General features: G+C 50.4%; 1 protein-coding gene across 1 annotated transcript; it reads right to left on the bottom strand.

Annotated features, from left to right (window-relative positions):
- Positions 1 to 49: 49 nt before the first annotated feature.
- LOC103695708 (ARF guanine-nucleotide exchange factor GNL2) lies at positions 50 to 10,146 on the bottom strand. The gene is given in 6 exon segments (XM_089928705.1): positions 50 to 1,679; positions 2,402 to 3,025; positions 3,027 to 3,767; positions 3,885 to 3,963; positions 8,884 to 8,937; positions 8,940 to 10,146. Coding segments are annotated over 6 exon segments (4,080 nt in total). The 5' UTR covers positions 9,892 to 10,146.
- Positions 10,147 to 24,312: the final 14,166 nt, after the last annotated feature.

Here is a 24,312-nt window from a genome sequence, read left to right as displayed (position 1 = left end):
TAGTGGCGCCACGCAAAACGGTTGGAATAATGGTGGGTAGGGGCGGGCATCATGTCCGGTCAAAGCGAGAAGGAGTAGTCGGGTGAACATGGGGCCTCCCTCGACTTGTGCACCGAACATGTCGGGTTCCAAGTGTCCATATGACGACTTTCATGCAGGTGTCCATCCTCCTCAGCACACCAAGCCAGAAGGTCCGGAAGCCCGGGCTCTGCGATAAAGGCACCATGAACCGCTGGAATACCTCCACAAGCAGCTCCATCGCCTCCATCAGCGTCCCCTCCATGCTCTTCATCTCCCGCTCCGAATTCTCCCTTCGCGAGTACTCCAGCATCTTCTCGTGCAGGTCATCCACCATAGCAAAGATCACAAGATTGAAGCAAGCAAGGCAGTTCGCTGGCGTGAAGTCCAATTCCTCGGCGGCTGCGAAGCACTTCCTTAGCTCCGCTACTGCCTGGTTTCGAATCTCCTCCCGTCGGACCAAGCTAGTCTTGCGCAACGCCTCGGCCTGTTTGACAAACAGATTGGCCTCGAGGTTGCCAGCGCCAGCACCCATCTTCTGGCCGTCTTCCATGGACGAGATGCTATTCGTGCTCCCCGGGTCGGAGTAACCCGATTTATGCCACTGGATCAGCCAATTCACAGAGTCTCCCATCAAGTCTAGAATCTTGGAGCTCTTCTCCAGCGGGCTGATCTTTAGCGCCGCGTATCCAAATGCGGCCTCGATGCAGTAGGGATAATTGAACCTTGTGACATGGGTTCCCTCGCACATCAGTTTCATGAGAGCCTCCACCCCCTGATCAAATGTCTCGGGGTGCCGGCCTGTGACGGAGAGTAGGTGGAGGAGCGTCTTCCACCCGATCATAGTCTGGACGTTCTTCGCATGTTCGTTCAGGATCCGAGCCGTGCCCTCGACGATGCTCTCGCAGCATGTGTCGAGAATTTCCTTGTCGAGCTTCCACATCAGGTTGATGGACCTGAAGACAAGCTCCTCGGGGAGCTTGTCGACATGCGGGGGAGATGAGAAGAGCTCGAGCGCGATCTTGAAGAGCCCAACGATGGCCTTCTCGGCAAACGGGCAAGGCGAGAAGAGAGGGAGCTGCGACATGACGGTGACGCAGTCATGGAACTGAGGCCAGAATGCTGCGAACCTCCGAATGTTGATCGTCGAAATCATGACCAGGATATCCCAACAGAATCCGACGGTCTCTTCCTCTTCGACCGGAGTGCTGAATTTCTGGCCTCGACCTGCTGCTGCGAACATGAGAGCCCGGCCAAGGTTCTGCAGCGATTCATCGGACAACCTGGAGCTCTCGCAGAAAATATTCCCGATGCGACACTGCTGAATTATCTTCGAGTTGTTCTCAAACTCGCTCCCGCAGTTGAGCATCGAATCCCCCCCGCTATCCAGCGATAGCAACTGCGAGAGCCGCCCGATCAATCCCGAGACCTGGCGGCGGCTGCCAAACCCGAGGTGGGATGAGGGGAAGATCACGCCCGATTCCGACTTTGCGTGCTGGGTGAATCCGGGGTCCGACGATGGAGAGTTCTCGGGCTCGATCACGGACTGAGGCAGTAGCTTCAACCGCTTGAGCTTGAGCATGCAATCCACGATGTTCCTCCACGCCCCCCGCACCGAGTCCCCGAACTTGTTCGCGATGGTGAAGAGGGCCACCGTGGCTGTTGTGGGATGGGGTTCCCAGTTTAGTCCCACATCGGCTAATCAGCGGAAAGGTCTGTGCCTTATAATGAGGAGGCCTAAAACCTTTCCTCACGAGGCGCCTTTTATAGGACAAAACCGTGAGGGTAGGGGGCAACCTCCGCGGACCCCCGCGCCGTCAGGGCTCGGGACTGTCATTGGGACTGTCATTGGGCTCCGGCCCTGGGCGACCTTCCTGGGCGACCTCCCGCAGACCCGAAGCGGCAATCCCAGAGCGGACAATACCTCGGGAGGGACGCAGATGCTTTCCCTGCTCGGCCGGTGTGTGGGCTGGTGTCGGGGTTCCGACCCCACATCAGATGGCGCTGGAGGAAGGGCCCCGGCCACGCACAGACCTTCCCACTGGGGGGCTGTGTTGTGGGATGGGGTTCCCAGTTTAGTCCCACATCGGCTAATCAGCGGAAAGGTCTGTGCCTTATAATATGGAGGCCTAAAACCTTTCCTCACGAGGCGCCTTTTATAGGACAAAACCATGAGGGTAGGGGGCAACCTCCGCGGACCCCCGCGCCGTCAGGGCTCGGGACTGTCATTGGGCTCCGGCCCTGGGCGACCTCCCTGGGCGACCTCCCGCAGACCCGAAGCGGCAATCCCAGAGCGGACAATACCTCGGGAGGGACGCAGATGCTTTTCCTGCTCGGCCGGTGTGTGGGCTGGTGTCGGGGTTCCGACCCCACATCAGTGGCCATTCTCGGCTTCAGCTCATTGCTGAATGCGAACAGGGTCTCCTCGGCCGTGGCGTAAGGGTTTAGCACAGTGGTGAACTTGCAGAAGCAAGAGAGGAGCTCGTCGAGGATGTCTTCCAATCCGTATCTTGCAATTGTTGCTATGGATATCAGCCCTTCGACGCACTCCTGCAGTATCTCCTCGTCGTCGGTGTGCTCGAAGATGGCGGCAAGCGTGGCGACCGAGGGTCCTGATATGGTGGGGAACAGGTCGCGGCCCAGCTTATGGCTGAAGTCGCAGATGATGAAGGGCTCAACGACTCTCGATCTCTTGATGAGGTCGGCCCACTGGTTCGAGCTGAGCTCGTTGGGCAAACCGGTCGGGCCGAAGAGTGTGATCGCGTTGGTGGAGATGGAATGGAAGAGCTCGGAGAGGTACTCTCTGGGGAGGTCCATCCCTCCGTTGATGGCTCTGTTGTTCCTTATGAACTCCTCCTCGGTCATCTTCTTCTTCACCTGGGGGTTGTGCTGGTCGGTATTGAGCATGATGAGGGAGTAGCAGAGGATGAACACTGCGTCCTTGCTCACGAAGATCTCCGAGGACTGCTGCTCGTAAAACCTCTCGGAGAACGCCTCGAGGATCCTCTATCTTCTGAGACTCTCCAGGAAGCCAGAATGTCTCAAGGTAGGGCCGGAGGGCGGTGTCGAGGATCGCGCCGGAGAAATCAAACGTCTCAGTGAATTCTTTCAGCGCTCGGAGGTTGAACTCGTCGGGGTCGCCTAGGAAGTCCCCGATCCTGTTCTTGTCCAAGCCCGGCGTGTACCGGAAGAAGTAGGCCAGGCACTTGGGGTCCGGCGGAGTCGGTACCAGATGGCAGATGTTCAAGAAATCCAGGCCTTTCTTCTCGTCCCGGTTGTAGTGGTTGGCGGCGATCATGACCTTCTTCTTCTTCATCTTCCTCATTCTAACAAACTCGACCCAGGTGTCGGGGTCGTCGTAGCTGTCGCACCTCTCGACCCAGAAGGGCTTGTAATCGGAGACGTCGGCGCTGTAGGACTCCCGGTCGGGAACTTGCTCGACCTCGATGCTGTCGGCGATGGTGGTGATGACGGTGACGAGGCCCTCGAAGGCCTGGACCTGCATCGGGGACATGGGGTTGGTCGCAGGGAATGCGGTCTTGCAGAGCAATTTGCCGATCTCTTCGAACACGTTGCGCCGGATCGGATCGCAGTCGTAGTTGACGTACATTTCGATCGCAAAGGTCGGCTGCCGGCAGAAGCCTAGGATCCCCTCGATCACGACTTCCTGGAGCTGCACTCCGCTCCCTCCTGCCGCAATTCTTAAGAGCACGTAGGTGAAGAATGCTTCGAGTTGGAGCCTGAGGCACCTGTAAATTAATTTTAAAAAATGTGGATGCGACGACTTGCTCTTTCCTCCTCTTTTGATTAATCTTGCATCGCAGCAAGCGAAATGGAACGACGGGGAGGAAATTTTTAGTAATTACCGACGATAGAAGTGATAGAGATTCAAGACTGCGCTGCAGATCATGGAAAGAACGAGCGGGCTCGAGCACGCGGCGTAGTGGATGATGTTGCTGGAAATTGGACCCGGGGGCCGTCGTGAAGCCGGGGAAGGAGGAGCTCCGCTGCTGCAGGAGGCGGACGGCGGTGCGCCGGCTTGCTGCGTCCTCCGCCGCGGGGGGTGTGCGAGTCCTGCAAGGAAAACCGGTGGCCGGGCTCCCCGGCGCCGGCCCTCCGATGCCTAAGTCAGAGAGGGCAAGTATGTGGAGAGAGCGGGGAGGAGAGTATGTGGAGAAGACACAGAGGATATTTGGATAAGATCAAGAAGATGAAAGGGATGATGTCATCAATTGTGTCTGTGCTTCCTCCCACCCCGTCCTGGAGGGTTCAGTCCGGGGAGTTTTTGTTAGGGATTTCTCAGAGTCCAGTCCCCAGAATCCTGAGAGTCCCCTTCCTCTTCCCCCCAGGCTTCCTTTTATAAAAGGATTTGGTTACCTGGGAGGTGACAGGAGGTTTGTCCTGTTCTGTGATAATTGGGCACGATTTGGCCCATTAATGGCGTGGTGGAAAATAAGGCCGAATCAGACCGGAACCAGGGAGTTGTCACGGTCGATCGGACCTGTTGGGGTGGTTGAACCGCCGGCCGTGGTGGGCCTGGGGTCCGTGGATGGTAAGTGCATTGATTACCAAATGAACCGGCGGTCAGGGAGAGCCATACGCTTTGATGGTTCAGTGATCCGGAGATCGCCTTGAGCCGTGTTCATTAAATGACTGAATGCAACGGAGACTTGAGGGGGTCTCATGCATTAATGGCAGGTCGTGCCGAATACCTGCGGAGATCTTATGCCTTGATGGCTTGGAGATAGCGGCAGGTTGTAGTGGAGTTGTCAGGTCCCTTAGAGGGTTAGGTGGAAATTGGATATTTGGCTAAGGCATGGGCTTGGCCTGCTGTGCTCGGCCTTCTGGTCTCGGCTCTCTGGTCTCGGCTCTCTGGTCTCGGCCTTCTGGTCTCGGCCTTCTGTGCTCGGCCTTCTGTGCTCGGCCTGCTGTGCTCGGCTCGGCCTATGAGCTCGATCACTTAGGATGAGCTCGAGAGCGGAAGAGCCCGATCACTTAGGATGAGCTCGAGAGCGGAAGAGCTCCATCACTTAGGATGAGCTCGAGCTTGCTGATGGATTTGGGTGCTATAATTACATTTGTGGGGTGGTCCATTTTTCCACCAACACTACCCTCCGGCTTCCGAGTCCGAGCTGCTTTTTGGCTCGGGCGAAGGAAGTAGTTCAGTCATCGATCGTCCTGGTGCTGTGAGCGTTCTTACACCAAGGCGACTGAAGACGCTTTTTCTGCTCGGAGTCCGTTCTTTGGGGATGTCGGCAGAGAAGAGTCCAAGAATAAAATAATGTAAAGACATTAAATGAATGGGTACCTTGTACCGTGTGCGTCCTTGCGCCGAGGCGACTGAAGACGCTTCTCTGCTCGGACTCCGTTCTTTGGGGACGTCGGCAGAGAAATCCAAAAATAGACAATATGGAGACATTAACGTAGAAACATTAAGTAAATGGGTACCTTGTACCGTGTGCGTCCTAGCGCCGAGGCGACTGAAGACGCTTCTCTGCTCGGACTCCGTTCTTGGAGGGCGTCGACAGAGAAATCCAATAATAGGTAATATAATGTAAAGATATTAAATAGATAGGTACCTTGTACCGTGTGCGTCCTGGCGCCGAGGCGACTGAAGACGCTTCTCTGCTCGGACTCCGTTCTTGGAGGGCGTCGACAGAGAAATCCAATAATAGGTAATGTAATGTAAAGATATTAAATAGATAGGTACCTTGTACCGTGTGCGTCCTGGCGCCGAGGCGATTGAAGACGCTTCTCTGCTCGGATTCCGTTCTTGGAGGGCGTCGACAGAGAAATCCAATAATAGGTCAGGCCGGACTCGTTGGCTGAAGCCGATGGAGCACGAGCCAAGCTCGTCCGGTCAGAGAGGACCGCTACTCATCTCGATGTCTCGAGCATCCCTATAGCCGGGGCATCCCGACGTCTCGGGGCATCCTGACCGTGGTCAGGGTAGGAGCACGAGCCGAGCTCGTCCGGTCAGAGAGGACCGCTAACTCATAGCCGATGGAGCACGAGCCGAGCTCGTCCGGTCAGAGAGGACCGCTAACTCATAGTCGGGGAGCACGAGCCGAGCTCGACGGTGGAAGCCGATGGAGCACGAGCCGAGCTCGTCCGGTCAGAGAGGACCGCTAACTCATAGCCGATGGAGCACGAGCCGAGCTCGTCCGGTCAGAGAGGACCGCTAACTCATTGCCGATGGAGCACGAGCCGAGCTCGTCCGGTCAGAGAGGACCGCTAACTCATTGCCCAACATCTCGGGCCATCCCGACAAATCGGGGCATCCCGTTGCAGCAGGGCATCCCAATATATTGGGGCATCCTGACGTCTCAGGGTAGGAGCACGAACCGAGCTCGTCCGGTCAGAGAGGACCGCTAACTCATAGCCGATGGAGCACGAGCCGAGCTCGTCCGGTCAGAGAGGACCGCTAACTCATAGTCGGGGAGCACGAGCCGAGCTCGACGGTGGAAGCCGATGGAGCACGAGCCGAGCTCGTCTGGTCACTTAAGACCGCACCCCGACGTCTCGGGCCATCCCGACGAATCGGGGCATCCCGTTGTGGCAGGGCATCCCAATATATTGGGGCATCCTGACGTCTTAGGGCATCCTGACCGTGGTCAGGGTAGGAGAACGAGCCGAGCTCGTTGGCTAACCTGAAAATAGATAAAATATTGAATTTATTTGAAGCCAAAGTGGCGTCCTGTACCTTTTGGAGATATTTTGATAGCTCTCGAGCTTCGAAGTCCCTCAGGACTTGGTTCGGCACCGGCCTTCTTTGGCTTGATTTTTTAGGTGTTTTGCGCTCGGGTTTCTGAGCTCGGTCTGCATGAGCTCGACGGGGGCTTCAGTGATGGCGACGCTCTGAAAGGGGAGCAATGTCGCGGGCGCCGTCCCAAGGACTTACGCCCGTAAGGAGGGAGTACATGCTGGTTTCTTGCTTGCTGCCGGAAGACAGAAGACTTGGAAGGATAATGGGATTTAATGGGGCTGTACCCTTTGTCACAGAGGCTTACAATCCCATTTTAAAGCTCCATAACTTTCCTTCTCCAGACCTCAGCTTTTATTTCTTTTTCCCCCCAACTCGTTGACGTGAGACTTGGATTACTACTTCTCACTGGTTGCCCCCACATATGTCGTTGCAGCGGGAGCCATGCCTGATTCGAGATGGCTCGGGAGTCAGGAGAAAGTTTCTTCCTCTGCTTCACATGATTCCGTGGAGGCGGCACAGGAGGGGCCTCCACTTGTTGCAGGCTTTGGGCTGCAAATAGCTAGCGCTTGGACTTGCTGCACAAGCGCATCGAAGTGCTCGAGTTGGACTTGTGGAACTTGATCTACCGGAGATCTTGATGGTGAATTTTGGACTGAGCGTTTGGGACTTGGAGCATGATACTCGAAGGGGAAACCCGCTTGTAGGGGGCTCCGGTTGAACTGGAGCCGGAGGAGGCGGTGCCGTTAGGATGCCCCTGGGTTGCAAGCTTTGGACAGCGGTAGCCAAGGCTTGCACTTGTTGCACCAGGGCATCAAACTGCTCCGGCCGAACTTGATGAACTGACTCGGTCGGAGGTGATGGGTTTCGGACGGAACGCTCCGGGCTAGGTGGAGAACGTCGAGAGGCATTGGAAGCCCCTTTGCTTCTTAGCTTCATGGCAGCGAACTCGGGCCCTTCCTCTAGCGCCAACTGTTGCTGGAAATTGGACCCGGGGGCCGTCGTGAAGCCGGGGAAGGAGGAGCTCCGCTGCTGCAGGAGGCGGACGGCGGTGCGCCGGCTTGCTGCGTCCTCCGCCGCGGGGGGTGTGCGAGTCCTGCAAGGAAAACCGGTGGCCGGGCTCCCCGGCGCCGGCCCTCCGATGCCTAAGTCAGAGAGGGCAAGTATGTGGAGAGAGCGGGGAGGAGAGTATGTGGAGAAGACACAGAAGATATTTGGATAAGATCAAGAAGATGAAAGGGATGATGTCATCAATTGTGTCTGTGCTTCCTCCCACCCCGTCCCGGAGGGTTCAGTCCGGAGAGTTTTTGTTAGGGGTTTCTCAGAGTCCAGTCCCCAGAATCCTGAGAGTCCCCTTCCTCTTCCCCCCAGGCTTCCTTTTATAAAAGGATTTGGTTACCTGGGAGGTGACAGGAGGTTTGTCCTGTTCTGTGATAATTGGGCACGATTTGGCCCATTAAGGCGTGGTGGAAAATAAGGCCGAATCAGACCGGAACCAGGGAGTTGTCACGGTCGATCGGACCTATTGGGGTGGTTGAACCGCCGGCCGTGGTGGGCCTGGGGTCCGTGGATGGTAAGTGCATTGATTACCAAATGAACCGACGGTCAGGGAGAGCCATACGCTTTGATGGTTCAGTGATCCGGAGATCGCCTTGAGCCGTGTTCATTAAATGACTGAATGCATCAGAGACTTGAGGGGGTCTCATGCATTAATGGCAGGTCGTGCCGAATACCTGCGGAGATCTTATGCCTTGATGGCTTGGAGATAGCGGCAGGTTGTAGTGGAGTTGTCAGGTCCCTTAGAGGGTTAGGTGGAAATTGGATATTTGGCTAAGGCATGGGCTTGGCCTGCTGTGCTCGGCCTTCTGGTCTCGGCTCTCTGGTCTCGGCTCTCTGGTCTCGGCCTTCTGGTCTTGGCCTTCTGTGCTCGGCCTTCTGTGCTCGGCCTGCTGTGCTCGGCTCGGCCTATGAGCTCGATCACTTAGGATGAGCTCGAGAGCGGAAGAGCCCGATCACTTAGGATGAGCTCGAGAGCGGAAGAGCCCGATCACTTAGGATGAGCTCGAGAGCGGAAGAGCTCCATCACTTAGGATGAGCTCGAGCTTGCTGATGGATTTGGGTGCTATAATTACATTTGTGGGGTGGTCCATTTTTCCACCAACAAATGAGATGGTGGAAGAGATCATCCTGGACCATTCGGAGGAGCTTGGGGTGCTTCCTATCGCCTCGCCGCCCAATTCCACTGCAGAATTGATGAGGACGAGCACGAAGAGTTGAACGTCCTCGTCGGAGCTGATGGAGCCGATCCCCTCAGCAGAATCGACGACCTCGCCGACGTTAAGCAGCGAGCAGAGGAAGTGGAAGATGTCGACCATGCAGCAGGCCCCGTACCCGGAGATGGGGGTGTCGCTGTCGTCGGCGGCGGCGGCTTGAGAAGCGCGGTCGGCGGTCTCGGGAACCTTGATCTCCGGGAGGCGGGAGAAGATGGCCTGGATGAGCTCGTGCATGGCATGGCGGGCGCTCCTCTGGAGGAGGTCCCCTCGGTGGACCGACTGCTGGACCACCTGGAAGTAGGTGTTGACGATGGTGCAGACGGCGTGGTCGGTGAGGAGGATGGAGACGCGAGACCGCACGATGGCTACCAACACCTGGAGGATGTGCATGAGGACGGCGTCCTCGGCAGCCTGCTCAATGCGCTCCAGCCGGCAGTTGGTGACGGCGAACACGACGGAGTGGATGGCCTCGCGGGCGCTGGGGGTGCACTCCTCGAAGACGTTGAGGCGGAGGATCTTGAGGACGGCGGAGAGGGCGACACCGGTGGCGGCGGCGGGGATCTCGTCGCTCTGGATGACGTCCAGGAAGGGGGAGAGGTAGACGGAGGGCTCGGTGGAGCGCCATTCGCTGTGCTGGGGGTGAAAGATGAGGGAGCGGAGGGACTTGAGGGATTGGAGGAGCTGGGGGTTGGCTCCCTCGTCTGCGCCGCCGGGGAGGAAGCCGGAGATGGGATCCGGGGGGCGCCGGATCACGGCGAGGACGGCGCCCACCTCCGTGTTGAGCATGCACGAGATGCCCAGCTCCTTGAGCCGCGGGTCCCGACGCCGGTGGCGACCGCTGGCTTCGCCCCTGCCTGCTGCTTCATCTGCGTCGTCGTCATCGCTTGCCCTGGCCATCGTGGCCGCTGAGGCATTTCCATTTGCATTTCCATTCCAGCAAGAGGGGAGAAATATTGTTTGAGAAAACGGTTAGCAGCGCCGCGCAAAACAGTTGGAATCATGGTGGGTTGGGGCGGGCATCATGTCCGGTCAAAGCGAGGAGTAGTCAGGTGAACATGGGGCCTCCGTCGACTTGTGCACCGAACATGTCGGGTTCCAAGTGTCCATACGACGACTTTCATGCAGGTGTCCATCCTCCCCAGCACACCAAGCCAGAAGGTCCAGATGCCCGGGCTCCGCGACAAAGGCACCATGAACTGCTGGAACACCTCCACAAGCAGCTCCATCGCCTCCTTCAGCGTCCCCTCCATGCTCTTCATCTCCCGCTCCGAATTCTCCCTTCGTGTGGAGTGATTGATTAAAACCCCATTTGATTTTGATGAGCTCAAAGCATTTGAGTATATCTTGTGATTACTAATGAATTCAATTGAGTGTTTCAGTGAAAAATCTGTCCAAGTGTCTCTAGACTTGGTTCATAGTATATTGGTTAAGTTAAGAAGTCTGCTGAACCAAAGTCTGAGACTCGAGTCGACTCCAGATTAGTACGAGTCGACTCCGACTGAGAACAGAAAGAAGAACAGAAAGCTTCATCTCAGAACCTGTCGACGAGTCGACTCCTGAAGTGCGCGAGTCGACTCCAATGTTCACCGAGTCGACTCCAGGGAAGTAAGAGTCGACTCCAAGCAGTCACAGGCAGAAAAGTCAGAGAGCAGTTTTCGGTTCTGAGATTCGAGTCGACTCCAGTGGAACGCGAGTTGACTCCGATGGTTGGCAGGTCGACTCCAAAGAAGGTAAGAGTCGACTCTCAGAGGAACACAAGGAAAAAGTCCGAGAACGATTTTCGGACTCTGAGATTCGAGTCGACTCCCGCAGTACACGAGTCGACTCCGAGACTGAGCGACCATCAACAGACAGAAGACCATGTTACTGCCTCTGAGATTCGAGTCGACTCACAGACAGCTCGAGTCGACTCCAAGACAAGCTTCACGTCAAAAGGCAGAAGACCAACTTTCAGAAACTGAGAGCCGAGTCGACTCCAAGGAGGTTCGAGTCGACTCCAAGACTGGATGAGCCAAACGACAGAGAATCGAGAGTTCGGGCTCTGAGATTCGAGTCGACTCCCAGGACAGTCGAGTCGACTCGAGTGGACAAAATTCAAATTTGGATCCACGGACTTCAGTGGATGAGCCGACTCCAAAAATTGCCAGGTCAACTCCAGAAGTTGGCGGGTCGACTCCAAGTCAAGACGAGTCGACTCCCAGTCAAGACGGCAACTTTAATTCAAATTTGGAACAGTTGCCGAGTCGACTCCGGAAAAGCGTGAGTCGACTCCTGCTACAGCCGAGTCGACTCCTGATCGCGCGAGTCGACTCCAACCCACCAACGGTCATATTGTCAGGCTGCGCAGAGTGTGCAGAACGGCCAGAAAAAGCAGAGTAACGGCTAGTTTCCGTGGGGGTTGGCATAATTAGCCAAATTATATTAAAAACCCAATTCACCCCCCCCCCCCTCTTGGGTTGTCTATCTGGGCAACAAGTGGTATCAGAGCCAAAAACTCTTCCACTCAAGAGTTAAAAGATCAAAATGACAACCCCATTTGGATCTTCTCACATTGAGGGTCAGTCCACCCAAAGACCCCCTTTCTTCAATGGATCTGACTACTCATACTGGAAGGCTAGGATGAGAATATTCATCCAAGCCCAAGACTATGAGATGTAGTCCATTGTAGTAAATGGGCCATACATCCCATCCATATACGTAGATGGTGTTAAGGTACCTAAACTTGAAATGGACTGGGATGAACATGACATGAGGAAGGCACAATTAAACTCTAAAGCAATGAATGTCTTCTATTGTGCCTTAGACCGTAATGAATTCAATAGGATTTCAACTTGTAATTCAGCAAAAGAAATTTGGGACAGACTTGAAGTGACCCATGAGGGCACGAATCAAGTCAAGGAATCCAAAATAAACATCTTGGTTCATAAATATGAACTATTTAAAATGGATTCAAATGAAACAATCACATCCATGTTCACTAGGTTTACTGATATTGTCAATGGCCTAAAAAGCCTTGGCAAGAACTATACTAACAGTGAGCTTGTCAGGAAAATCCTTCGGTGTCTACCGAGGTCGTGGGAAGCTAAAGTGACAGCAATTCAAGAAGCCAAGGACTTGAACAAACTACCACTTGAGGAGCTTCTTGGATCCCTCATGACGCACGAGCTCACCATGAAACAACACAACGAGGAAGAGTCCTCCCATAAGAAAAAGGTAATAGCCCTTAAATCTACTTCTTCTAACAAGGACTTGTCTTGCAGCAGCAGTAGCGAAGAAGAAGAAGATGAGGAAGATGGTGGTGAGGCTCTTCTTGTGCGCAAGTTCAAGAAATTCATCAACCACAAGAAGTCCTATCATCAAAGGAGAGGCCCCTCGAATTCCTACCGGAAGGACAAAGGTAAGGAAAGGAAAAATGAGGGGATTGGTTGTTACGAATGCAAGAAGCCGGGTCACATAAGAGCAGAGTGCCCCTTACTGAAGAAGGGGGGTAAGTACAAGAAGAAAAAGGCACTTATGACTACCCTATCGGACTCCGACTCATCATCCTCCTCATCAGATGATGAACAAGAAGAGAAGGCCAATTTCTGTTTCATGGCCAACGAAAACGAGGTAACTTCCGACACGCATCCTGATTTTTCTTTTGATGAACTTTATGATGCATTTAATGAATTAATGGTAGAATATAAGGCTATAAATCTTAAGAATAAAGAACTGAAAATAACTAATCAATCATACCTACATAAATACGATAAATTAGTTAAGGATAAGGATTTAATCACCAAAGAAAATATAGAACTTAAAACAAGCAACCAACTTTTAACTCAAAAGACCAACACCTTAACTAAAGAAAATGAAAAACTAACTAAGGAATTTTCAGAACTTAAAAAATATAAACAAACCTTAGATAAGGATCTTACTAAAGAACTTAATGATCTAAAAGCCGAAAATCAGACACTAACTAAAGAACTTAACAAATACAAACCCTTAGTTGAAAGATTTACCTATAGTTCTGAAAAATTAAACATGATACTAAATAGTCAACGTGCAGTGTTTAATAAAGCCGGTTTAGGATATAAACCAAGGAATAAGCAAAAACTTCTTAGTAACTTCTTTGTTAAAGCTGGGGAAACAAAAACTAAGAAAATAACCTGCTTTTGTTGTGGTACAGTAGGCCATAAAGCAAATGTATGTAATTTTAGGAAAAGTAAAACTAAAAGAAAAATTAAAAGGGTATGGGTTCCAAAAGGAACCAACTTGACTAACCATGAAGGACCCAAGAAAACTTGGGTACCTAAGATGATATGATTTGCTTGTGTAGGAGTGTCTTGCAGCCAAGGTCAACAAAAATTGCTGGTATTTGGATAGTGGCTGCTCAAGGCACATGACGGGTGATAAAGACCAATTTTTCACCCTTGAAGCTAAGAAGGGAGGTGCTGTGACGTTTGGAGACAACAACCAAGGTCACATCATTGGTATTGGTAAAGTTCAAATCACCCCTTCTACTTTTATAGATAATGTTAGATATGTTGATGGTCTTAAGCATAACTTGTTAAGCATTAGTCAATTATGTGACAAAGGATATGATGTTATGTTTAAACCATCACTATGCATTATAACAAATACTAATGATAATAGTTTAGTTTTTAAAGGGATTAGACGTGGAAATGTATATGTGGTAGACCTAGAAGACCTTGCAAAACATAACCAATGTTTAGTTGTTAATGAAACTAAAGATAATGATGCTAGTTGGTTATGGCACCGTAAGTTAGGTCATGCAAGCATGGACACAATAACTAAATTAGTTAAAAGAGATTCCGTGATAGGTTTGCCAAAGTTAAAATTTGAAAAGAACAAAATCTGTGAAGCATGTCAATTTGGCAAACAATCTAGGAATTCTTTTAAACCCATAAAATGTGTCTCTACCTCTAGGCCTCTAGAATTATTACACATGGACCTATTTGGTCCAACTAGAACAACAAGCCTAGGTGGAAATAAATATGGTCTAGTCATAGTAGATGATTACTCTAGGTACACATGGGTCATGTTTCTAGCACATAAGGACCAAGCATTTTTCATGTTTAAAAAGTTCCATAAGGAAGTAACAAATGCTAGAGAGTCTTCAGTCATAGCCATTAGAAGTGACCATGGTACCGAATTCGAAAATCAATTATTTGATAAATTTTGTAGTAAAAAGGGGATAACCCATAATTTTTCTGCACCTAGGACACCACAACAAAATGGAGTTGTGGAAAGAAAAAATAGAACACTAGAGGAAATGGCTAGAACGATGTTATGTGAAAGTAACCTCCCTAAGTACTTTTGGGGAGAAGCCATTAATACTTCTTGCCATATATTAAATAGAGTTCTATTAAGACCCATCATAAAGAAAACACCTTATGAACTGTGGAAAAACAGAAAACCAAAGGTTAACTATTTTCATGTTTTTGGATGTAGGTGTTTTGTACATAATAATGGGAAAGATAATCTAGGGAAATTTGACCCTAAATCTGATGAAGGAATATTCTTAGGTTATTCTACAACTAGTAAAGCCTATAGAGTCTTTAATAAAAGAACACTAGTTATAGAAGAATCTATACATGTTGTATTTGATGACTCTAGTGACATCTCCTCTAGTAAGAAAGCCAATCTTGATGATGATATTGAAATACTTGAAGAAAAGATAGATGAGATGGGATTACAAGATGATAATCAAAAATTGATTGAAGAAGCATCATCAAGCCAAGAGCCTATTGTGGTCATGGGTTAACAAAAGCTTGGAGGTATGCTCACGGGCATCCTAAGGAACTCATTCTAGATGATCCATCTCAACCGGTTAGGATTAGAGCATCTCTTAGGAATTTGAATAACCATCTAGCTTTTGTTTCACACTTTGAGCCCAAACATATAGAAGAAGCCGAGAATGATGTAAATTGGATAAATGCAATGCAAGAAGAACTAAACCAATTTACTAGAAACAAAGTGTGGGATCTAGTAGAGAGACCTTCTGAATATCCAATAATAGGTACAAAATGGATATATAAAAATAATCTAGATGAAAATGGAATTGTTATAAGGAATAAGGCTAGACTAGTAGCAAAGGGTTATAATCAAGAAGAAGGCATAGATTTTGATGAAACCTTTGCTCCCGTAGCTAGACTTGAGGCGATTAGACTTCTATTAGCATATGCATGCTCTAAGGACTTCAAGCTATATCAAATGGATGTAAAAAGTGCTTTTCTAAATGGGTTTATTAATGAGGAGGTGTATGTAGAACAACCTCCTGGTTTTGAAAATCATCAATACCCTAATCATGTGTATAAACTGAACAAAGCGCTTTATGGACTAAAACAAGCACCTAGAGCATGGTATGAGAGACTTAGTAAATTCCTATTAGAACATGAATTCTCTAGGGGAAATGTAGATACAACATTATTTCTGAAAAAGAAAAATAAGGATATGTTATTAGTACAGATCTATGTTGATGATATCATTTTCGGTGCTACTAACAATCGCCTCTGCGAGGAATTTGCTGATTTGATGCAGAGTGAGTTTGAGATGAGCATGATGGGAGAGCTGAACTATTTCCTCGGGCTTCAAATCAAACAATCTGAAGGAGGCATCTTCATCAATCAAGCAAAATATATCAAGGAGATGCTCAAGAAGTTTGATATGGAGGGAAACAAATCAATCAGCACCCCCATGAGCTCATCATGCAAGTTAGACCAAGATGAATCAGGTAAATCTGTAGATCAAAAACTTTATAGAGGTATAATAGGTTCTTTACTGTATCTTACTACAAGTAGGCCTGATATTATGTTTAGTGTGTGCATGTGTGCTAGATATCAGGCTAATCCTAAAGAATCACACCTAGCTGCAGTTAAGAGAATCTTTAAATACTTAATTGGAACTAAGAACATAGGGCTGTGGTACTCTAAAGAATCTAGCCTAAACTTAATAGGGTACACAGATTCAGACTTCGCTGGATGTAAGCTTGATAGAAAAAGTACCAGCGGGTCTTGTCAATTTCTAGGAGAAAACCTAATCTCATGGTTTAGCAAGAAACAAAACTCGGTTGCATTATCCACTGCAGAAGCTGAATATGTTGCAGCCGGGAGTTGTTGTGCTCAAATCTTATGGATTAAACAACAATTAGAAGATTATGGCATTAAACAAGATAAAATTTCCATTAATTGTGATAACACAAGTGCCATAAATCTAACTAAAAATTCAATTCAACACTCAAGAACTAAACACATTGAGATAAGACATCACTTCATAAGAGATCATGTATTGAATGGTGATGTGTCACTCCAATTTGTGTGTACTGATAATCAATTAGCAGATATTTTTACAAAACCCCTAAGTGAAGAGAGGTTTAGTGTGCTTAGAAGGGGATTAGGAGTGATTGATCCATCCTAGTGGGAGTTTTTCACTAGATTAATTGATTTTGATGATTAGAATGAGGTTAAAATAGAGTTTCTATGCAGTGATCATCAAATCAGTCCTTAATTAGGTGATTTTCCCTCATTTGGCACGATTATGGCATGGTTTTTAGGTGCGTGCCAAGGTTAGAGACGACTCGAGTAAGTTTCAGAGCCGGCTCCTAAGGGGGAGTCGACTCGCGCATTAGCGGGAGTCGACTCGCAAAGTTGGCAGCTGAGGGGGAGTCGACTCGCACACTGTCGGGAGTCGACTCGAAGTCTACATGCGCTAACAGAGAGTCGACTCGCGCATATTCTGGAGTCGACTCGAGGTCGAGTCGACTCGCGACTCAGGGGAATCGACTCGCAGTCGGGATCCGACTTTTTAACCCTAGGTTTGTCGTTTCGCAAACACTTTTCCTCAAGCCGCCACTGTTCACAAAGCCCTAGAGCCGACTCCTAGGTCATCCCCGATCGTCTCCAAGCCCTTTTCCCGTCGATTCTTCGCCGGACATTGAGTTTCCGTCCGTTCCTAGGTCATTTCCGGTCCGTCCCGAGCTTCCTCTGTCGGTTCTTCACCGTCCTCTAGGTATTTTTCTTCCCGTTTAAGTCAAGATGCCTCGTAAGACCGTCGTTAGGAAGAGGTCCCGTCCCGAGGCCGGTCCCGAGTGACGCTCCAAGGCACGGCACGATCCCGCGAGGCAACCACCTCCGGATCGGTCCCCGCCTAGGGTGGTTCTCGTTAGGCCGTTGGCCGGGAAGGCCGTCACCTCCGGGAGGTTTGTCGATTTCGACTATCTCTCCCGGGAGGGGTTCACCATAGGCGATAGGCTTAGAGCCCAGGGCCTAGAGTACTTCCTCACCTTGGACCTTCCCACCTATCCTGGCCTAGTTCAAGAGTTTTACAGTACCGTCCATCGGAGAGATGGAGGTATCGAGGGTACGGTAGTAGGTGTCCCGTTGCGTGTCACAGAGGACCTCATTGCCCATATCCTTCACCTTCCATTAGTAGGGGTGGCTCCCGCACACCCTGAGGATAGAGTTGCGGCCCTTACGGTCGTCTTAGGGCATCCACCTCAGTCCTCCCTAGATGAGGTATCTGCTAGCTCACTTCCTATTGAAGTGAGAATCCTTTTGAGCATTCTGTCCAGGTCCATCTTCCCTAAGACAGGGAGATTTGATTTTGTGAATGAGAGGAACTTAGCTATTATGTCTTATATCCTTCAGGACACCCCGATCAACTTCCCAAAGCTCATTTATAGGTATATGTGTGAGCCCCTAGATAGACCTAGGCTCTCACTCCCATACGGGATGTTATTCACTCTTCTTTTTAGGCAGTACGAGATTTCCATTCCTGAGAGGGAACCCTCTCGTGCCTTGCGATGGACTGATCGCTTGTGTACGGGGACTATGCACAGGATGGGATTTCGGAAGAGAGAAGGGATCTGGGTTAGGAAGTCTACTCTCACTACTCAGACCACCAGACCATCATCCAGTCCTGAGCCAGATTCAGACTACCCAAACCTTCCAGACCATCCAGACCTCCCATCCACTCCTCCTGCTCCTACCACCTTTGCCGGACCTTCCTCCTCAGCTACACCATCTATGGAGGTTCGGATTGATCCAGAGCAGCTCCGGGAGCTGCGGCAGGAGATCGTCCGAGATCTGAGGGACGAGCTGCTTCGGGAGCTCCGAGGTGCGGTGCCTGCTCCCACTCCTGCACCCGTATCTTCTCAGTTGGTCCCTTCCTTGACAGCCGTGACTGACATGACGGCTCATGTACGGAAAGAGATCTACAATATCCGGAGTTTGGTCCAGGCCCAGTTCCACAGCATGAGTGAGGTCACGAGCTCCACTCGACAGATGCGAGAGGAGATAGGTCGTGACATGCACACCACCACCGAGGGGGCCGAGCGCTTGTCGAATGTACTCATCGACAAGCTGGACGCACTTCAAACATCGGTGACTGGGCTTCAGGCGTCGGTGACAGAGCTCTCCACTACACATAGCAGAGCCACCACGTCTATCATCGCACAGCTTGGCCATGTGACAGATGCAGTCACCCTCCTCATGGAGCAGAACCGATTGAGAGGAGTAGCCACATCCTCGAGAGAAGGAGCCACATCCTCCAGAGGAGGAGATGCATCCTCGAGAGGGGGAGCCTCATCCTCGAGGAGGCCATAGATGTTTTTGTGTTTTGTCTTGTTTTGCTTTACTTATTGTATTCTCAAATGTATTCACATTCATATCAATACAATGAGTAGACATTTTATCTTCAATTATGTGCCATTTGATGTGCCATTTGTTGATTGTGCCATTGATTGTGTGTGATTACCTCCTTTTTGGTATGATGACAAAAAGGGGGAGAAATATGTATAAAATATGGTAAAATATGTAAAAGGGGAGAAATATTAAAAAAATATGTAAAAGAAATCAATGAAAATAAATATAACGATAAACTCTTAAAAACACACACAAATTTGTTCTAAGTGGATTCGGTACCTCGAGGCTCATTATCTCTCTTTTGGGGCTCCTAATGGAGTAATCTCCAGAATCTATTCAAGGGATATTCGGAGATTAGCTGAATCCTACTCAAGAACAAATTGACAGATTTTCCCTCTAAAAAGATAAAATTCAGTTCAAAAACTTCAAAGCATTAAAAGGAAATTCAGAGAATCAAAACATAGTTGAATGCATATGTTGAGGGGGAGAATCTGAATTTTAATCAAGCTAAATCATTAATGACATATAAGCCAAACAATTGATTGCATAATATGAAGGCTTATATAATTCCAAATGAAAGGGGGAGCTTTAACTCCGAAATTTAATGTTTCACTCCTTTCAAACTTGGATAAATTAAATTATCAGACATTTGAATTCATTTATGGATTTTACTTCATTGTTTTATGAGCAAGTCATTTTACATATACTCAAAGTTTTGTCATCATCAAAAAGGGAGAGATTGTGGAGTGATTGATTAAAACCCCATTTGATTTTGATGAGCTCAAAGCATTTGAGTATATCTTGTGATTACTAATGAATTCAATTGAGTGTTTCAGTGAAAAACCTGTCCAAGTGTCTCTAGACTTGGTTCATAGTATATTGGTTAAGTTAAGAAGTCTGCTGAACCAAAGTCTGAGACTCGAGTCGACTCCAGATTAGTACGAGTCGACTCCGACTGAGAACAGAAAGAAGAACAGAAAGCTTCATCTCAGAACCTGTCAACGAGTCGACTCCTGAAGTGCGCGAGTCGACTCCAATGTTCACCGAGTCGACTCCAGGGAAGTAAGAGTCGACTCCAAGCAGTCACAGGCAGAAAAGTCAGAGAGCAGTTTTCGGTTCTGAGATTCGAGTCGACTCCAGTGGAACGCGAGTCGACTCCGATGGTTGGCAGGTCGACTCCAAAGAAGGTAAGAGTCGACTCTCAGAGGAACACAAGGAAAAAGTCAGAGAACAATTTTCGGACTCTGAGATTCGAGTCGACTCCCGCAGTACACGAGTCGACTCCGAGACTGAGCGACCATCAACAGACAGAAGACCATGTTACTGCCTCTGAGATTCGAGTCGACTCACAGACAGCTCGAGTCGACTCCAAGACAAGCTTCACGTCAAAAGGCAGAAGACCAACTTTCGGAAACTGAGAGCCGAGTCGACTCCAAGGAGGTTCGAGTCGACTCCAAGACTGGATGAGCCAAACGACAGAGAATCGAGAGTTCGGGCTCTGAGATTCGAGTCGACTCCCAGGACAGTCGAGTCGACTCGAGTGGACAAAATTCAAATTTGGATCCACGGACTTCAGTGGATGAGCCGACTCCAAAAATTGCCAGGTCAACTCCAGAAGTTGGCGAGTCGACTCCAGGTCAAGACGAGTCGACTCCCAGTCAAGACGGCAACTTTAATTCAAATTTGGAACAGTTGCCGAGTCGACTCCGGAAAAGCGTGAGTCGACTCCTGCTACAGCCGAGTCGACTCCTGATCGCGCGAGTCGACTCCAACCCACCAACGGTCATATTGTCAGGCTGCGCAGAGTGTGCAGAACGGCCAGAAAAAGCAGAGTAACGGCTAGTTTCCGTGGGGGTTGGCATAATTAGCCAAATTATATTAAAAACCCAATTCACCCCCCCCCCCCCTCTTGGGTTGTCTATCTGGGCAACACTTCGCGAGTACTCCAGCATCTTCTCGGCGGTCTCGGGCACCTTGATCTCCGGGAGGCGGGAGAAGATGGCCTGGATGAGCTCATGCATGGCATGGCGGGTTCTCCTCTGGAGGAGGTCCCCTCGGTGGACCGACTGCTGGACCACCTGGAAGCAGGTGTTGACGATGGTGCAGACGGCGTGGTCGGTGAGGAGGACGGAGATGCGAGACCGCACGATGGCTACCAGCACCTGGAGGATGCGTATGAGGACGGCGTCCTCGGCAGCCTGCTCGGTGCGCTCCAGCCGGCAATTGGTGATGGCGAACACGACGGAGTGGATGGCCTCGCGGGCGCCGGGGGTGCGTTCCTCGAAGACATTGAGGCGGAGGATCTTGAGGACGGCGGAGAGGGCGACGCCGGTGGCGGCGGCGGGGATCTCGTCGCTCTGGATGACGTCCAGGAAGGGGGAGAGGTAGATGGAGGGCTCGGTGGAGCGCCATTCGCTGTGCTGAGGGTGGAAGATGAGGGAGCGGAGGGACTTGAGGGATTGGAGGAGCTGGGGGTTGGCTCCCTCGTCTGCGCCGCCGGGGAGGAAGCCGGAGATGGGATCCGGGGGGCGCCGGATCACGGCGAGGATGGCGCCCACCTCCGTGTTGAGCATGCACGAGATGCCCAGCTCTTAAGCCGCGGGTCCCGACGCCGGTGGCGGCCGCCGGCTTCGCCCCCTCCCGCTGCTTCATAGGCGTCGTCGCCATCGCTTGCCCTGGCCATCGTGGCCGCTGAAGCATTTCCATTTGCATTTCCATTCCGGCGAGAGGGGAGAAATATTGTTTGAGAAAACGGTTAGCGGCGCCGCGCAAAATGGTTGGAATCATGGTGGGTTGGGGGGCATCATGTCCGGTCAAAGCGAGAAGGAGTAGTCGGGTAAACATGGGGCCTCCGTCGACTTGTGCACCGAACATGTCGGGTTCCAAGCGTCCATACGACGACTTTCATGCAGGTGTCCATCCTCCCCAGCACAAGCCCGAAGGTCCGGATGCCCGGGCTCCGCGACAAAGGCACCATAAACCGCTGGAACACCTCGACAAGCAGCTCCATCGCCTCCTTCAGCGTCCCCTCCATGCTCTTCATCTCCCGCTCCGAATTCTCCCTTCGCGAGTACTCCAGCATCTTCTCGGTGGTCTCGGGCACCTTGATCTCCAGGAGGCGGGAGAAGATGGCCTGGATGAGCTCATGCATGGCATGGCGGGCGCTCCTCTGAAGGAGGTCCCCTCGGTGGACCGACTGCTGGACCACCTGGAAGTAGGTGTTGACGATGGTGCAGACGGCGTGGTCGGTGAGGAGGACGGAGACGCGAGACTGCACGATGGCTACCAGCACCTGGAGGATGCGCATGAGGACGGCATCCTCGGCAGCCTGCTCGGTGCGCTCCAGCCGGCAATTGGTGACGGCGAACACGACGGAGTGGATGGCCTCGCGGGCGCCGGGGGTGCGCTCCTCGTAGACGTTGAGGCGGAGGATCTTGAGGACGGCGGAGAGGGCGACGCCGGTGGCGGCGGCGGGGATCTCGTCGCTCTGGATGACGTCCAGGAAGGGGGAGAGGTAGACGGAGGGCTCGGTGGAGCGCCATTCGCTGTGCCGAGGGTGGAAGATGAGGGAGCGGAGGGACTTGAGGGATTGGAGGAGCTGGGGGTTGGCTCCCTCGTCTGCGCCGCCTGGGAGGAAGCCGGAGATGGGATCCGGGGGGCGCCGGATCACGGCGAGGACGGCGCCCACCTCCATGTTGAGCATGCACGAGATGCCCAGCTCCTTGAGCCGCGGGTCCCGACGCCGATGGCGGCCGCCGGCTTCACCCCCTCCCGCTGCTTCATAGGCGTCGTCGCCATCTCTTCCCCTGGCCATCGTGGCCGCTGAAGCATTTCCATTTGCATTACCATTCCGGCGAGAGGGGAGAAATATTGTTTGAGAAAACGGTTAGCGGCGCCGCGCAAAACGGTTGGAATCATGGTGGGTTGGGGGGGCATCATGTCCGGTCAAAGCGAGAAGGAGTAGTCGGGTGAGCATGGGGCCTCCGTCGACTTGTGCACCGAACATGTCGGGTTCCAAGCGTCCATATGACGACTTGTGCCACACATACCCGCAACCCTTCACGTGATGACGTCGGCATAACTTAAATACAGATCACGTGAGTGAGGATCGGAATATTTATTTAATACACATCAATCTATCATATCGACTATCGTTGTTAGGCACCTTCGTGATCTAATTTTCAAACTCAAGTTGCATCTATAATATCATATTAAGTTTGAAAAAAGATGATAGCGTAATTTTATAGATCACATAATAATCTATATCTCTTTGTTAGCGTGATCTAGTATTACTCGGTATTATTCTCTTCTGTTAGCATATTTCTGTGCCGATCGGTATTATTTTTTCTTGTTAGCATGATCTTGTTGAAATGATTTTATAAATCACATAGCAACTTATATCAAATGTACTAAATTTTTTTGTTTGTTTTTCCCTTTCTTCTGCAAATATTTTAACACATATCGACCATAAAACTCAAGTACAAGTAGAATTGGACCACTTTCATAGAGCTGCAAATCAGAAAATAGAATGAAAGGGTCACGAGATTTTTTTTAAAAAAAAAATGATTATTTGAGCTGCTGCAAGAGGAGATACCAGCGCAAGGGATGAGGAAGGAGAGTTTGTGTCCAAAAATAGTGGAGAAGGAATTATTTTCTGTATCCGGGATTCATTTGTACCCCAGTTGTTACAGATATTCAAACAGGTCCTCTGAAAAGTTGTCATGTGACGACATGCCACTGGCCTAAATCCAGTCTCCAGAGCATTCAACCAGGCATTCTGAATACAGAGCGGCAAGCCAGCTTTACGTGGTCTCAAAATTTTTCGTGTGCACTGTCAAGCACCCCAAACATTTTCTGTTTAAATCCATCACATATCCAACCAGCCGTAAGAATCTCATGCATCTTGGATTGCAGAGGACCTGTACTTCTGGAATCTGTAAGAAATCAACTTGGATCGTGGAGCAAACAAAAGGCATCTCGTCCGAATAGTTTTATATCCCATAAAAACTTGCCATGCAACAAAGGTGTAGAAATTTCTTAATAACTCAGGGCAGATTTGCAGAGTACGTGAGGCAGATATGTAGAATGAGGTTGCTGTAAGCTGTCTATTGCCTTGCAAAGAGGTGGCCAACCTGCCTAAGTAGTCACAACCCAAAGCAGATTTATTTTGAGAACTAAGCAAAGTAGATCTAGAGAACTGAAGAGCGAGCCCCGCTCCTCTTACCGCTAGCAGTGAAAATATAACAGCTGCAACTCTGCAAGTGCCCAGCCCTTCACAAATCATGGCCTGGCCATCTACCCGAACTTATCGGTCTAGTGGCTTGGATAAGGTCGGCTGTCAAGCTGCCAACTGGAGGAGTGGATAACTAGCAGTTCCTGCAAGCATATCACCTCTTGCTTTTTGACATGTTTCTAGCTAAAACGTTGCTGAGATCTGTGTGCATATGAATAAAATAGACCTTTTCTAGACTTTAATTGACCAGCAGTCCTTCCACATGTCGATCAAAACATGGTTGTAACCAATCAGTTTAAATAGCTGAACAAGAGATCTTCAGCTTCACAGTTCCCGTGTTATCACTTAATTGAGATATTTATAACAAATATCAATTAACTGGGACTGTGCAGCTTGACAGATGACAACCATATGAATAAGCTGATCAATAAGATCGAGATG

This window comes from Phoenix dactylifera, chromosome 1, assembly GCF_051530095.1.
Source record: "Phoenix dactylifera cultivar Ajwa chromosome 1, Ajwa_hap1_PhDact_Kaust_v1.1, whole genome shotgun sequence".
Taxonomy (NCBI): Eukaryota; Viridiplantae; Streptophyta; class Magnoliopsida; order Arecales; family Arecaceae; genus Phoenix; species Phoenix dactylifera.
Note: the sequence above shows the minus strand (reverse complement) of the source record. Positions and strands in the feature narration are given on the sequence as shown.